We start from the raw sequence: 14,061 nt of genomic DNA, 5'->3' as shown, positions 1-14,061 counted from the left end.
ATCCCCCGCCACCCGCCATCTGTACAGCGAAAGGGGGCGCGCGCACGAGATGCGCGCGCGTCCCCTTCCGACGGCGCTTCCCCTGGGTCACCGCCGGCTTGTCGGCGGTGACCCGGGGTCCCCACCGCCTCCCTGCACCCCCCCCCCCTAACCCTGTCCGTCTCCCTGAGACGGACAGGGCTCCCGTCGCCCCGCCGACGGAAGCTGAGACGCGCGTCTCAGTCAGATGGCGAGCCGGGCTGCTGGCGGATCGCCATCGGTGACGTTCTGGCGATTCGCCAGCAAAGAAGAGCCCGGCCCCATCTGTAGGTCAGTTACTGTATATTTAGCACATAAAAACCCTTGCCTCCCTAGTAACCTTTCTGTGCGTCTGCATGGGCACTGACACTAATGCGTCTCATTGTTTTGGTCAAAAGGCACTAGGATGCATCTGAGTGGAAAGTCTGGCCGCTCTTGTCAAGTGTTGTAAATTAGTGTATAACCGTGCCACTCTGCAAGATTGACAGTAGTAATGAGCTGCATTAGGTGAATTGGAGGGGACCCTAACTACGGATGCTTGCCGCTTCCCTTCCTGATATCATATAAACTACTACTAGTCTCCTCTGTAAGCCAAGAGTCTCCTCTTTCGTATGATACCAGTCTCAAGTCTCTATGATACAGAGAACGGAGATATCAGGGTGCAAAGTAGACACATTTTTCACAATTGACTAGAATGGACCCGTTAATTCAGACGAGTCGCTACAGCGTCTTATTAGTGTTGAAGGTATTGTATTCAGCCCTGCCCAGCCCCCGCCTCCCTTTACAGAGAATGCAATGAAAGAGGCCGATTCAGTCAATCTTGCTCTATACAAACACTGTGCATTACACAGCATACTGTATGGTTCTTGTGCATGGACTAACACCAAAAGGCTTATATGAAAACAGTTTATTTATGTTTTTCAAGTGCTATTAAATATAAGGTTTGTAAATGTTTCAACTAAAAAAATAATTATAATAACAATAAAAAACATTGTTCCTAGCCCGACCATAGAGTTTTTCCTATTTGGGCAATAAGTAGCACATGCGTCTCAATAGCACTTAGTGTACTCAGTAGCATGAACAGCTTTTTTTGTACTCTGCTGTAACAGTTACAGCTATAAGGGATAGCCATATAAGTTTAATGGGGATAGATAAAAGCTCCTCCCTAAGTCCCTGGATGCAAAAACACTGTCTTTAGACTCTCTACACAGGATGTCCTATTTGCGGTACTCAGTAGTAATGAGCTGCATTAGGTGGACAATTGGAGGGGACCCTAACTACGGATGCTTGCCGCTTCCCTTCCTGATATCATATAAACTACTACTAGTCTCCTCTGTAAGCCAAGAGTCTCCTCTTTCGTATGATACCAGTCTCAAGTCTCTATGATACAGAGAACGGAGATATCAGGGTGCAAAGAAGACACATTTTCACAATTGACTAGAATGGACCCGTTAATTCAGACGAGTCGCTACAGCGTCTTATTAGTGTTGAAGGTATTGTATTCAGCCCTGCCCAACCCCCACCTCCCTTTACAGAGAATGCAATGAAAGAGGCCGATTCAGTCAATCTTGCTCTATACAAACACTGTGCATTACACAGCATACTGTATGGCAGGGGTCCTCAAACTATTTTGCTCTGGGACCCCATCAGATGATAAAAATAATGACAGGACCCCAGCAAGTTACTGCAGAAGGTCATCATATCACATGTGTGATCAGCAGACAGCGCATACATGGCTGCATTGTGGAGGTACAGAATGATGGGAGGAGTCTAAAATAACAGACAATTCAACAGACTTTTCAGACTCCTTGACACAATGACTGAGATTAGAAAAGTCATCAGCCTGATGGTCAGCAACATGGAGTTGCGACCCCATGCTGAGAAGGTCGGGACCCACTTTGGGGTCAGGACCCACAGTTTGAGAACCGCTGATTTATTGGGATGAGAGTTTTTGTTGGTCACAGACCATGCACCTTTACAGTGGATGCATACAAACAAAGAGATGAATGCTCGTGTGACCCACAGGTTTTTTGGCCTTGCAGCCAATTAAGTTTGAGGTGAAGCATTGTCCAGGGAAATAGCACCTCAATACCGATGCCCTTTCCAGGAGGTTTGTAGGTCCTGATCCTCCAAACAACCCTATGGTGAAGCTAGGGGAGGAGGAAATAGGTGAGGTTGGTGGCCTCTGGAAAGTGGGACTGTGTACGGGTGAGTGAGGCTGAAAGCTCGCCTGAAAATTCTGTAGCTTCACCAGGGTGGTTAATGCTAAAAGGGGAGGAGTGTGGCAGAGTCAGCATTCCCCCCAGAAGTAATGTGGAGGATCCAGACTAGGTTTTAGAGCAGTAGCAGAACCTAGGGTTGAAAATCTATGGGATGAGAGTTTTTCGCACGTCAATTTTTTGCCCATTATCGCACTTTTTTCAAATTGCATTTTTGCCTTGTATTCGCATATTTAATGAGGTGCGTGTTTCGGCAAGAAAAGTGCGATTGAGTGCGATAATGGGCGAATTTTCGGCATGAAAATGTGCGATTTTTAGGCATGCCTGAGCATAACCAGCCCTGGGCTCATTGAGCCGGACATGGTTCCAAAAATACAGGGGACAAAAAGCGTAGGGGTCCCCCGTATTTCTGAAACTAGCCCCGGACTCCAACAGCCCCCAGTGTCATGCCACAGCCGGGGGACACTTTTTACATAAGGTCCCCCGGCCTTACCATGAGCACCGTGGCTGGTCAGCCTTGGACGGGGTACCTAGAGAAGTGGGGACCCCCCCAATAAAGGGGTCCCCCCCCAAGGCTTCACCCGTCCAGGGCTGCAGCAGAAGGGAGACCAGCGCTGGATCCTGGATCAGTGAGTATGTGGTTGTAAAAGTGAGATGTGTGTGTGTATGTAAAAAAGTTTTACTTTTCTGTGTGTGTGTTTTCTTTTAACATTCTTTTTACAGGTGGACTACAAGTCCCAGCGGGCCCATTAATGTCCCGCATGCTGGGACTTGTGGTTCTCCAAGTCCCAGCCTGCGGTGGAGGTCTGCTGGGACTTGTAGTTCTCCTGTATAAAGCAATGTTAGGATTGAAAGATTTTACACCATCAGGCCGGCGTCCACTGGCCAGGGACGCCGGTGCCAGCCCCGGGCTTCAGCCCTGGATGGGTGAAGCCTTGGGGGGGGGACCCCTTTATTGGGGGGGTCCCCACTCCTCCAGGTACCCCGTCCAAGGCTGACCAGCCACGGTGCTCATGGTACGGCCGGGGGACCTTATGTAAAAAGTGTCCCCCGGCTGTGGTATGACACTGCGGGCTGTTGGAGCCCGGTGCTGGTTTCAAAATACGGGGGACCCCCAGATTTTTTGTCCCCCGTATTTTTGGAACCAGGACCGGTCCAAGAGTCCGGGGCTGGTTTAAGAAATACGGGGGACCCCTACACTTTTTGTCCCCCGTATTTTTGGAACCAGGTCCGGCTCAATGAGCCCGGGGCTGGTTATGCTCAGGAGGGGGGACCCCATGCAATTTTTTTCAAGAAAAGAAAAAAACAACACATTTTTTTTACCACAGAACCATGCACAGATCTCAATGATCTGTGCAGGGTTCTGGCCAACTAGCATATCAGAACCTGGTCTGATTTTTTGGCGAATTTAAGACACATTTTCCAAATTCGCATCTCATTAAATATGCGCATTGTATACTTTTCAATGGGAAAACATCTGGATGTGAGTTCCGGCGCGTTTTACTTTTACAAAGTGCGATTTCGCTGCCGTTTTTCGCATCTCATTAAATATGCGAAAACGGGATTTCGGTTGTTTTTTGCGCAAATTTCGCCAAAAAACACAACTCTCATCCCATAGAATGTCACCCTAGGTGTCTAACTAGCAGCATCTGGGATTTCCTGGTATAAGGGTTTCTAGGGCAGAGTCACCTTGCTCTTGATGGTGGATTAGCTACCCAAGTGATAAGCCAGGGATATTCTATTGTTTTTATACATTGTCATTTACATTTCTAAACAATGTTGCACCCTTATGAGTATGTACTATCCACCAAGGACCCCTGTAGTTTTTACCAGATATTGCAGAAAACATTTTAAGCCTCTCTGTCCTCACTGTGTGACATTGCTCTATTCATTATATATTCACTTTGAGGCTGAATAAAATACACACATTATATTTTAGCACTTAGAGACATATTTGTGGTTGGTTTGTTAAGCAGAAAGTAATGAAATTCGGAGGTATCGCTATTTCAGTAATGTCTTTTACGAGTGTTTGAATTTGTTCCAAAATCCAGAAATTTAGGGCCAATACTAAATCTGTAAAAGCTTTTCTACAGTAATGAAATATACCAATAATTTCAGAAATATTAAGAGATTTAAGACAAAGGTCCCTCTGCGCAGTGCTCCAACAAGTCCCTAATGCAGGACAAGTCTCCTTTACTCATCTGTACTTAAACATCACAAACTTCTTCTTCAGGTGCTTGCTGTCATCCACTAAAAATACAGTGAGTTGTTACCCTCTGCCCCGATGATGCATGCGCCTTTCATTATCTGCACATATGCATTGGCTGTGGGCAGCCCAAACCACTAGAGTCAGTAGTGTTGCAATAGGCCTCGTAGTGACTTGGAGGCGCTGAGTGGCTTCTGGGAGCTGAGAGTCTGCGCGGGCTAATGCTACACCCCTGCAGATACCTGTCTGCAGCTCCGTCGCCTGCCTCCATTGAAAATGCCACAGCCATTTTTGGGAGGAACATTTTTAATGGGAGCAGGAGTGGCAGACCTGGTGGTAGCCAGAGGGGTGGGGAAAGGAATTCCCATGACCATAAGCATAAACCTGTGACAACAAACAGGGACTCCATTTTCATTTTATTATTATTTTATTATTATACTTTATTAGTATGCATTATTTGATTTATAAAAATGCGGTGCACTTGCAGGCATGTCTTCGCTCACCGTACGGATGTGCACTGCATTCAGTCCGATCCGAACGAACACACATCCGAACGAGTGAACTAGAATAAGGGCCTATGACCGATTCTGAGTGCATGCGTCATGTACCTCTGCACTGGTAGAAATAAGAGCAATGGAGTAGCACATATGTTTAGTGATGATTTGTAGACGATTGCATTTGTTGAGATTCGTGTATTTTCAGACGCATTTCTTCCACCAAAAGATAGGGCTGGCGCAAGTGTGCGATAATAATGAATAGCTAAAAACCAAACAGATTAATAGAGGCCATGTCATACATATGTACAACATGACACGTGTTATTGTAGTTGACTTGCGCTGTACTCTGAATCAGCCTCAGTGACTAAGGAACAGCAGCTACTAAAGTGTAATAAAAGTAACCTTCACTCCAAGTATATGTACAGTATAAAACCAATTTATTACCTGAGCTGATGCAGTTTTTATTATTCATTACTAAACCTGGCGCAGTTTACACTGCAGTAAAGACTAAGATTATGATGGTGAGAAAACAATTACCCTATAAAACAGGGACATGTATAAAGCACCTTGTTGGTTTCAATTACGATGTAATTGTGTTTTTTCATGTTTATTGTGACTCTGGCTTCTCATAAAGATGGTACTACCTGGAACACGAGAGGCGCAGTGAGATAAAGATGGGCTGATAGAGTTTGTGACCTCTAATGAGCAGACTGTGGCCACTGAGAGTGATCAATGTTGGATTCAAAAGACAATAAGGTACCCGAAGGACAAGTTCAACCACTGTATGGCATACTGTAACTAGACTGGACTGAGGTCTCTCTTGCTTGATACTGCTAGCAGTGCATGCTGGGACCTTTTATTAGTTTCCAACTAGTCTGCTCACTGGTTTGTGGTCACTTTTAATACCCATTTAGATAGTAATCTCTCCTGCACAGGGGCTTCTTGCCTTCTGTGCTTTCCTTACTTACACTTACAGCATCATTTCCTCACTGCCAACCAGGGACGGACTAGGCCACGTATTTGTGCACGTATGCAAAGTGAGGTTGCACGTGTGCACACGCCATGCATGCGCGTACATGCATGATGCCTATACCGACTTGCAGAAGAGAGGGGAATAGCCCCATGTGGTGCCCCTCTCTCCTGGACCTGATCAGCACGCAGAAAGACCGACTGGACCCGTCGCAAGTCCAGTGGCTCTCTCTGTGCGCTGATCGGGAAGCAGAGCCTCCACCTTGGGGTGACAAATTGGCCCACCTGCCATCTGGCATTTGCCAGAAGTGCCAGATGGCTAGTCCGGCCCTGCATTTAACACAGGCACCAAACCTCCCTCTGATTATTTGGGTAGCATGACTGCTAATGCAGCAAAGTTATAAACCTTACTCTGCCATTTTATACTGTAAGTAACTGTTTTCCTATTCATAGTATCACTGTTTATGTACAGCAAATCATCATTATCATCATAATAAAAGTAAACCCACTGGCCCCTCTGCGGAGAAGTGTTATGCTGTACTTGCAGTGTGTCTATAGATGTAGAATTACAACAGATCCATTTCCTGATCTTAACAAGGAGACTTTTCTTTTGCCAACAAATAAGCTTCCAGTCCCAGATTCCAAACCCACTTCATAAGCAACAATAAAATGTCATTTAAACATGAAATGCCTCCAATATGTCCACTTATTCTGCTTTATAGAAATGTTCAGTACGATATTTGGATGAGAACCAGAACCAGTTTTCCAGCTTGTTGGGATGTTTTAAACTGAAGCCGTGCCCCTATAGTGAAATGACCTATGTTCACATTTTTATTAGGCGATTTGTTTTCAACAATGCACCTCTGACTCAACTATTTTCAATATGTTGTCTCATTATTTTTTGCAGTTTAATGCTTTGTAATAAAACAACAGTATGTTTACAAAAGACAACTGGGCCACAAAGGGCCTTTTTCACCTGGGCAAGGCTGTGGGTTGCAGTCCTGGAACTCTGTGGCAGACCCTGTGCAGGGAAGTCCGCCATTACGAGGTTCTGGGTTGTTGCAATTTCTTTTTCTGGACCAGAATCCCAATTCACACTCTCTGGAACAGGCAGACCAAGCTCCCCATGGGCCCCAGCCCCCACTAATCATGCGGGCCATGGTCTTTCCACTCCGCATCAAGTCATCCACAAAAGCTAAGGAGAAAAGAAATCACCATGTATCGAAGGTCGCTATAATCAGAATTATTCACTATTGCAAGACAGTGTACTCAACCAGCCCATTACTGGATGCATAAAATACACCTTAAAATGTATAAGCTTAACTAGTAACTGAAATAGAAGGCTTTATCATGAAGTACTATCCTTCAGTTCAGTAATATTAATGAAGATTAATCCTTCTCCGTATATACAAATTCCTGTTTAAACTCACAGTCTGTCTCACAGGTTGCAGAGCCATCATTAGGGCAAAATCGGGACTCGATCTTCTTTCTTCCAAACTGCAGCTCATGGGGGTCGGAGAGCTGAGCACGGCAGGTGTATCGGAAGCGCTGCTCCTGGCGTGCACCTCCCTGGGTGATATTTACCGGCATCCACGGTGTCCAGGGAGTATTTCTCCGCACCTCAGGGCATCCTTCTGTATTACATGTCCGGAATTCCTACAGTGCAAGGAAAATATAGTGGAACATTTTATTTATTGTAAATAGACTTCAGTTGTATATAAACCAATCATCATATTATTGTTACCATCTGTGGGACCATTTTCAGGTTTGATTAAATCAAGTTACTGTTTGACTTTCCTCAAATGTCATGAGACTTAGAGATCCAAAACTAGCACAATACATGACACCATAAACCAAATAAAAAGTGTATCCCACATTGCATGCAGTCAGTCAATTAATATTATATATACAGTACTTATACCCTGTAGTTCACACATAAAGGCAACTCAGAAGACATAGAGAGAAACTGCAGTAAGGTTTAAAGTTTATTTTGCATAAAACGTTGGAGAGTTTTCGGTCCCTGAGTGGAAATATAATTGTTTCCTTTTTCAGACAACTGAAGGCCCACATACACTGGGCGAGGTACCCGCAATTTGGGCTCTTTCCCTGTGTTTGCAGCAATCAATTGTCTGACCTCGCACCGGACTCTGAGTCATCCCTGCTGCAGAAGCAATCTCCTGGATTGCTGCTGAGGAGGGCAGGCTCGGCTGGTATTGCAACTTTTTCAAAGGGAAGAATTTGCCTCAACTTATGGGGATGGTGGGCTTAAAAAAACCAAGGTAAAGGTGCCCACACACGCATGCATTTTGGACTAGATCACACTGCATCTAGTTGAAATTGCATGCCATACGCTAAAACAGCATGCGATTTGAACTAGATGCGATGTGACCTAGTACAAAAAGTACTGCCTGCACATACTCTTTGGACTTGTGATATGTGATGCATGGGAACGCAAATCCCAATCCAAAAGAAAAATGGTGCAATGTGAACAGCATGTGATGCGTTTTAACGTAAAAGTTCAAAACGCAGCCGATCATCGCACCGTGTGTGGGCACCTTGAGGCCTAATCCCATAGCATAGACTTCTCTGATGTAAACCATAGTAAACCATAGACAGATGAATGCATGGTGAACAAGAATATGACCAGCTTCTTTTTTAATAAAGAAAAGAGTACAGAAATCAAAGCCCACCAAAAGCATCTGGTTCCATAGATCAGAATTCTGAGGGAGGAACCCGAGACAGGATGAATGGAGTGATTAAACAGTGAATGAAAATCTAAACCACAATCTTATTTTACACACATAAAAGCATAGAAGTTATGGTTAGAGGATGCCTTCACCCAGAACCTAATCTCATAGCTCTTTGAAATGTAGATGGATTAATGTATAGTTAATAATTGAGCTGGCAATTTTATATATCCAGTCCTATATAATGTAATGTATTAATTGGCACTATATATTCCTGAGCTCTGAGAACATGACTGTACTAGTAAGCCTGCTCAAAGCAAAAGCTTCGAAAGCTAGTCTGCTACCTTCTTTGTGCATGTGTGAGAAAAAGATGTAGTTTCATTCTCTGCCAGCAGATGTTTCAGAGACTCACAGACACTAGACATATATAGTGGGAGCCACTGCCATCTATCTCTATAATAGGATTAAGTCAGTAATTGGATTACTGTACTATGCTAATCCCCTACTCTATTGTTCTATGTATTGTATTGCAGCTGAGAACAATAGGATAGCCATGGCTAGCCATCCTGAGCCATGGCCAAAGGAAGACAGATGAGACAGGCTCCTACTGTATATAGATGATAATAATCAGAACGTAATATCCATTATCATATATTCACATTTATAAATATGGCTAAATATCCCACATCACTGAGAATTTTAAACTTTGTTATGTAGAGGCTGTGTAGTATTCCATTCATTTTGTGATCTGTGACATATAAATAAATCCAATTTAACGGGATTCAGTTACAACAGCTAATATTCAAATCTAATTAGATTAGATGAATTGCACTGGTATCACAACTTTGCAACAGAACCTAGGGCCTGATTCAGACCTGTTTGCTAGACTGCGTACACTCTATACCAGTGGTGGCCAACCTGTGGCTCTTGAGCCTCATGCGGCTCTCCCCCTTGTAAAGTGCGGCTCCTGCTCCCACTGCTGCCCGCCGCCCACCGTCTGTCCCAGTCCCTCCTGCTGCCGGTTCTCTGAATCCGTTCTCCTTCTGAGGGGAGGAGAGCGCGCGTCGCGCATCTCTCCTACCCCTTACTGTGCATCCTTGTGACTGGGCCGTCCGCCAAGCAGAGCTCGTGGGCCAGCAGCCAATCAGGAGCCGGCCAGTGAGCTTTGATTGGTGGGCGGCCCAGTCACAGGGAAATGAGGGGGAAGGAGACGCGCGGTGTGCTGTGCTCTCCTCCCATCAGTGACATGACAGGAGGACTGCAAGGGGACAACAGACTGTCCTCTCCCCACCTGGCAGCAGCAGCAACAACGGTGAGTGCTGCTGCTGGGAAATTTGCACTGTGGGGGCATAGCAGTTTGTGGCACTGTGGGGGCATAGCAGTTTGTGGCACTGTGGGGGCATAGCCGTTTGTGGCACTGTGGGGGCATAGCAATTTGTGGCACTGTGGGGGCATACCAGCTTTTTGGCACTGTGGGGGCATACCCGGCACCGTGTGGTGCATACCTGGCACCGTGGGGGGCATATGTGTATCTGGCACTATTGGGGGCATATGTATATATGGCACTGCACTATTGGAGGCATATTTGTATCACACCCACCCAAGGGGTCAAAATAGACTACGCCCCTTTTTTTGGCGCATGCGCCTTCGGCGCGTGCATGATGTCGGCTCTTTAGCTTGACTACCGATATTTTTCGGCTCTTTACCTCTGACCGGTTGGCCACCCCTGCTCTATACCATGGGTCCTCAAACTGGGGCCTTCCAGATGTTGTTAAACTACAATTCCCAGCATGCCTTGCCACAGTTTTAACACTCCCTTATAGGAAAACTGTGGCAAGGCATGCTGGGATTTGTAGTTTCACCACATCTGGAGGGCCGCAGTTTGAGGACCCATGCTCTATACCCTACTGGACATATCAGTGCCCCTCATTAGCATGCTCCGCTCGCATGCAGCCAAAGAAGATCATCAAATGATTTATCTCCCCATCGTAAATAAAAGTCAGACTTTTATTTCAGCTGCAGATCACCAAAATGGGGCTGGTGCTGACGGTCATGTGATGCTAGACATCTGCCCCCAGCAGGCATTGACCCGCCTACATTCCCCTGCTCCAGCCTCCTGTCCGGACCCACCTGACATCTCCTCTGCAGTGACTGGTCCAGCGATTGTGAAACTCCCCCAAGCTGTTCGCTCCAGTGGTTTGCACATGCGCAAACCCCCACCATCGCGACAGGGGATGAATTCGGTCCCCTAGTGGTTTGTTAATAGCATAGCCTGATTCAGACCTGATTGCAAATGCATGTCCAAAAGAGAACAATTTTTAATACCTCACCATTTAGTTAGTCGACGTTTCGGACCAAACACATAGTCCTTTGTCAAGACAGCTTACATGTCGTCTGTACAGCACCTGCTGTACGGAGATGTCTAAGCTGTCTTTACAAAGGACTATGTGTTTGGTCCGAAACGTCGACTAACTAAATGGTGAGGTATTAAAAATTGTTCTCTTTTGGACACTATTTGAAGTCTGGAGTGTGCTCTGTTATGCAGATGGTTGTGTCTGCACCCTACAGTTATATGTATAAATCTATCTATCTATCTATCTATCTATCTATCTATATATATATATATATATATATATAGAGAGAGAGAGAGAGAGAGAGTTAAATAATATTCTTGTCCAATAACATTGATATTTGATAACCAATGACTATCCATCCACCGATATTAACTCCCAGAATCTTTTACATATCATATGGGTTGTATTCTTACGCCATTAATATTTTTTAATAAAGTCACACAGATTTCCACATCATTATATTATATTACATATACAGGCACAACAGTATTTCCAAACTGTTACTAAAAAGTACATGGTTTCATAATAGGTATGTCTATGGGGGTATTCAATTACCCACAATCATTGTTCGGGGGTAACGGTTTGCCTGGGGCTATCCAATTTGCCCCGTTATGCTGGCACTGGTCACACACCCATGGCTTCATAGTACCTATTACAATGCAGGAAATACAATAAAAGTTACACTACAAGGTGAAAATGGTTACCTGAGCACAGCCAGGACAGGTGTTCCCATTTTCACAGGTGCGTTGTCTGGTGTGAATCCCCCCTCCACAGTCAGCACTGCACTTGCTCCATGAACCCCATGAGGACCAGAAGATCGGAACTGGACATGGGCTCTTTTCATTACAGAAGCTGAGAAGTTAGAAGAGAAAGATATGAAACTTCCTGTAATTCACCCTCCTACTCCCTACAGCTGGGATCTCATCAGATATATAACTTATGTGCAGTACAGGAATAAAGGCTCTGGACAGATCCACAACATGATCTCCTCTGCCCATTATCCAGGTAATGAGAAAGTCCATCAAAAAGACAACATTTCAACCTTCTGATTGTGTCCTTACTTTGTGCAAATAATGAATCCATCTTTTTTCTATGTCTCCCCCCGCTCTTTAACACTTGCCCAATACCTGGAACATGTTGGTTGCTCCGTACTACACCATTGTTTCAACCTTCTCTGAAAACATAATTATGCCACTATAAAATATTTAACTTGTACATGTAACTGGCGTGCATAACATACAGATGAAATCCATACTGATTTCTGACACACAAGACCAATGGAGCTGTGTGGCCTTTCCACAGTTTGTGGCCTGCGAGAAGCAGCACACAGTTCTCCTTATTGCCAAACGTAAATGTATGAGGGTGCGTGGTTCACTAAGTAAGGTAACAAGACGTCTCACATGTAATGTTCTCTGTTTCATTCTAATTTCCTGTTTCCCCTCACAACCATCAGACTCATTCATTCAACCTGGCTTGGACTAGCCCACAGAGGTATAGGGGAATGTACCTCAGTAGGCACCACTGCCTGGGGGTCCACCCCCTCTTGGGACTATGTAGATTATTCTACAGTGCATTGCCATTATTAATCTGGTACACTATAATGCATGCACCAACAGTATTTACTGTATATATATATATATATATATTTATCATGTGACCTAGGCCATGAACTCTAAGGCAGTAATTGTGAACCCTTTTCAATACTCAGCACACCAAACAAGATGTTAAAATTGAATAGGCACACCACCAGACCCCCACGAGGAAAAACACATTGGCCCCTCCATGAAAAAACAGACCCATTGGCCCTCATATGATACCAACCAATGATAATTAACGGACAACAAGAGGAGGAGGGTCCAGCAGCCAGGTCTGGACCTACTGATGTCAAAAAAGGGTGGTTGAAAAATGATGTTCTAATGGATAACTAAACTTCTGATGCAGCTGGCCACAGCAACTCTCCCAATTACAGCATTTCCCGATGGGCCCTTCTTGTCCCAGTCCGGCACTGCTCTCAACATCAGTTAGAAGTTGATGAGACTGGCAGAAACATGAATAAACATTGAGCGGGTGATCCGTGAGTAGGGTGATCGGAATTCTGCATCTAAAGGGCACATCAGCAGCTGGTGATAATATAATGGAATCAGGTTTGGTGCAGTGCATTTGATAACGGCAGGACAGACGATCAAGGTAAGCAGCTATCCAGCCAGTCAAGCACATTCACCACAGGTGTCTATGTTGGGATAGCTGCCTTGGTGTACTGTTGGAACAAACGCTTAGAAAAGTATGGGGACTATGTTGAAAAATAAGGTACTTATGTAATATCTGGGCTCCCGTTTTTCTTATGAGACCGCGTCCCCTCGCGGGGCTCGCTGCGCTCGCCACGCTTCGGGCAAGGTGGCTCGCTACGCTCGCCACACTATATAAAATCAACTCCGTGCGTAGTTGGATAGTAGGGGTATGAAAAAATAGGGTGCATTTAACATGGGAGCCCAGATAATACATAAGTACCAAAAATAATTTTTACTAAGGCCGAACTAGTGATTATTTTTATATGTATGAGCTCAATAAATTTACACAATAAGAGGTCTTGTTATTGTTACCTAGTTTATTAATCCATCCTTCTACAAATCTTATATTAGCATGGGTCTTCAACCTGTGGCCCTCCAGATGTTGTGAAACTACATGTTCCAACATGCATTGCCACATTTTTTCCTTTAAGAGCATGACAAAACTGTCAGGGCATGCTGGGACATGTAGTTCCACAACATCTGGAGGGCCACAGGTTGAAGACCTGTGTATTAGAGGATCTCAGATCTAGGGTATGTTACATATTAAGGGTATAGGTATGCGCACGGGATGCCGGGGGTGCACAGGCACCTCCTAATGACGGGCACTCCACACACGATTGCAGCCCGGGCCGTTGTACCTGATACACTACCCGCCACAGCCGCAGCCTCCTTCCCTTTTGAGCCGGTGGGTGGATGCTGCACGCCGCTAATAAGTAAAGCAGTTTCAATGTGTGGCGTGCAGCATCCATCCCGCAGCTCAAAAGGGAAGGAGGCTGAGGCACTGGTGGGCGGAGATGCGGCTCACCCAGAAGTGCGGATTCCA

At 45.2% G+C, this 14,061-nt stretch overlaps 1 protein-coding gene across 4 annotated transcripts in view; it reads right to left on the bottom strand.

Annotated features, from left to right (window-relative positions):
- Window positions 1-14,061, bottom strand: part of SEMA5B (semaphorin 5B) — a 422,878-nt gene that overhangs the window by 27,574 nt on the left and 381,243 nt on the right. For all 4 annotated transcript variants that reach the window (XM_083153606.1, XM_083153603.1, XM_083153604.1 and 1 more), the window contains 3 exons: window positions 11,655-11,802; window positions 7,340-7,565; window positions 6,886-7,104 (listed from right to left, as the gene is read on the bottom strand). In XM_083153606.1, coding sequence (XP_083009732.1) covers window positions 6,886-7,104; window positions 7,340-7,565; window positions 11,655-11,802 — 593 coding nt within the window. The remainder of the gene's footprint in view (window positions 1-6,885; window positions 7,105-7,339; window positions 7,566-11,654; window positions 11,803-14,061) is intronic.

This window comes from Crinia signifera, chromosome 7 (genome assembly GCF_055691185.1).
Source record: "Crinia signifera chromosome 7, ASM5569118v1, whole genome shotgun sequence".
Lineage (NCBI taxonomy): Eukaryota > Metazoa > Chordata > Amphibia > Anura > Myobatrachidae > Crinia > Crinia signifera.
This window is presented reverse-complemented; position numbering and strand designations above follow the sequence as displayed.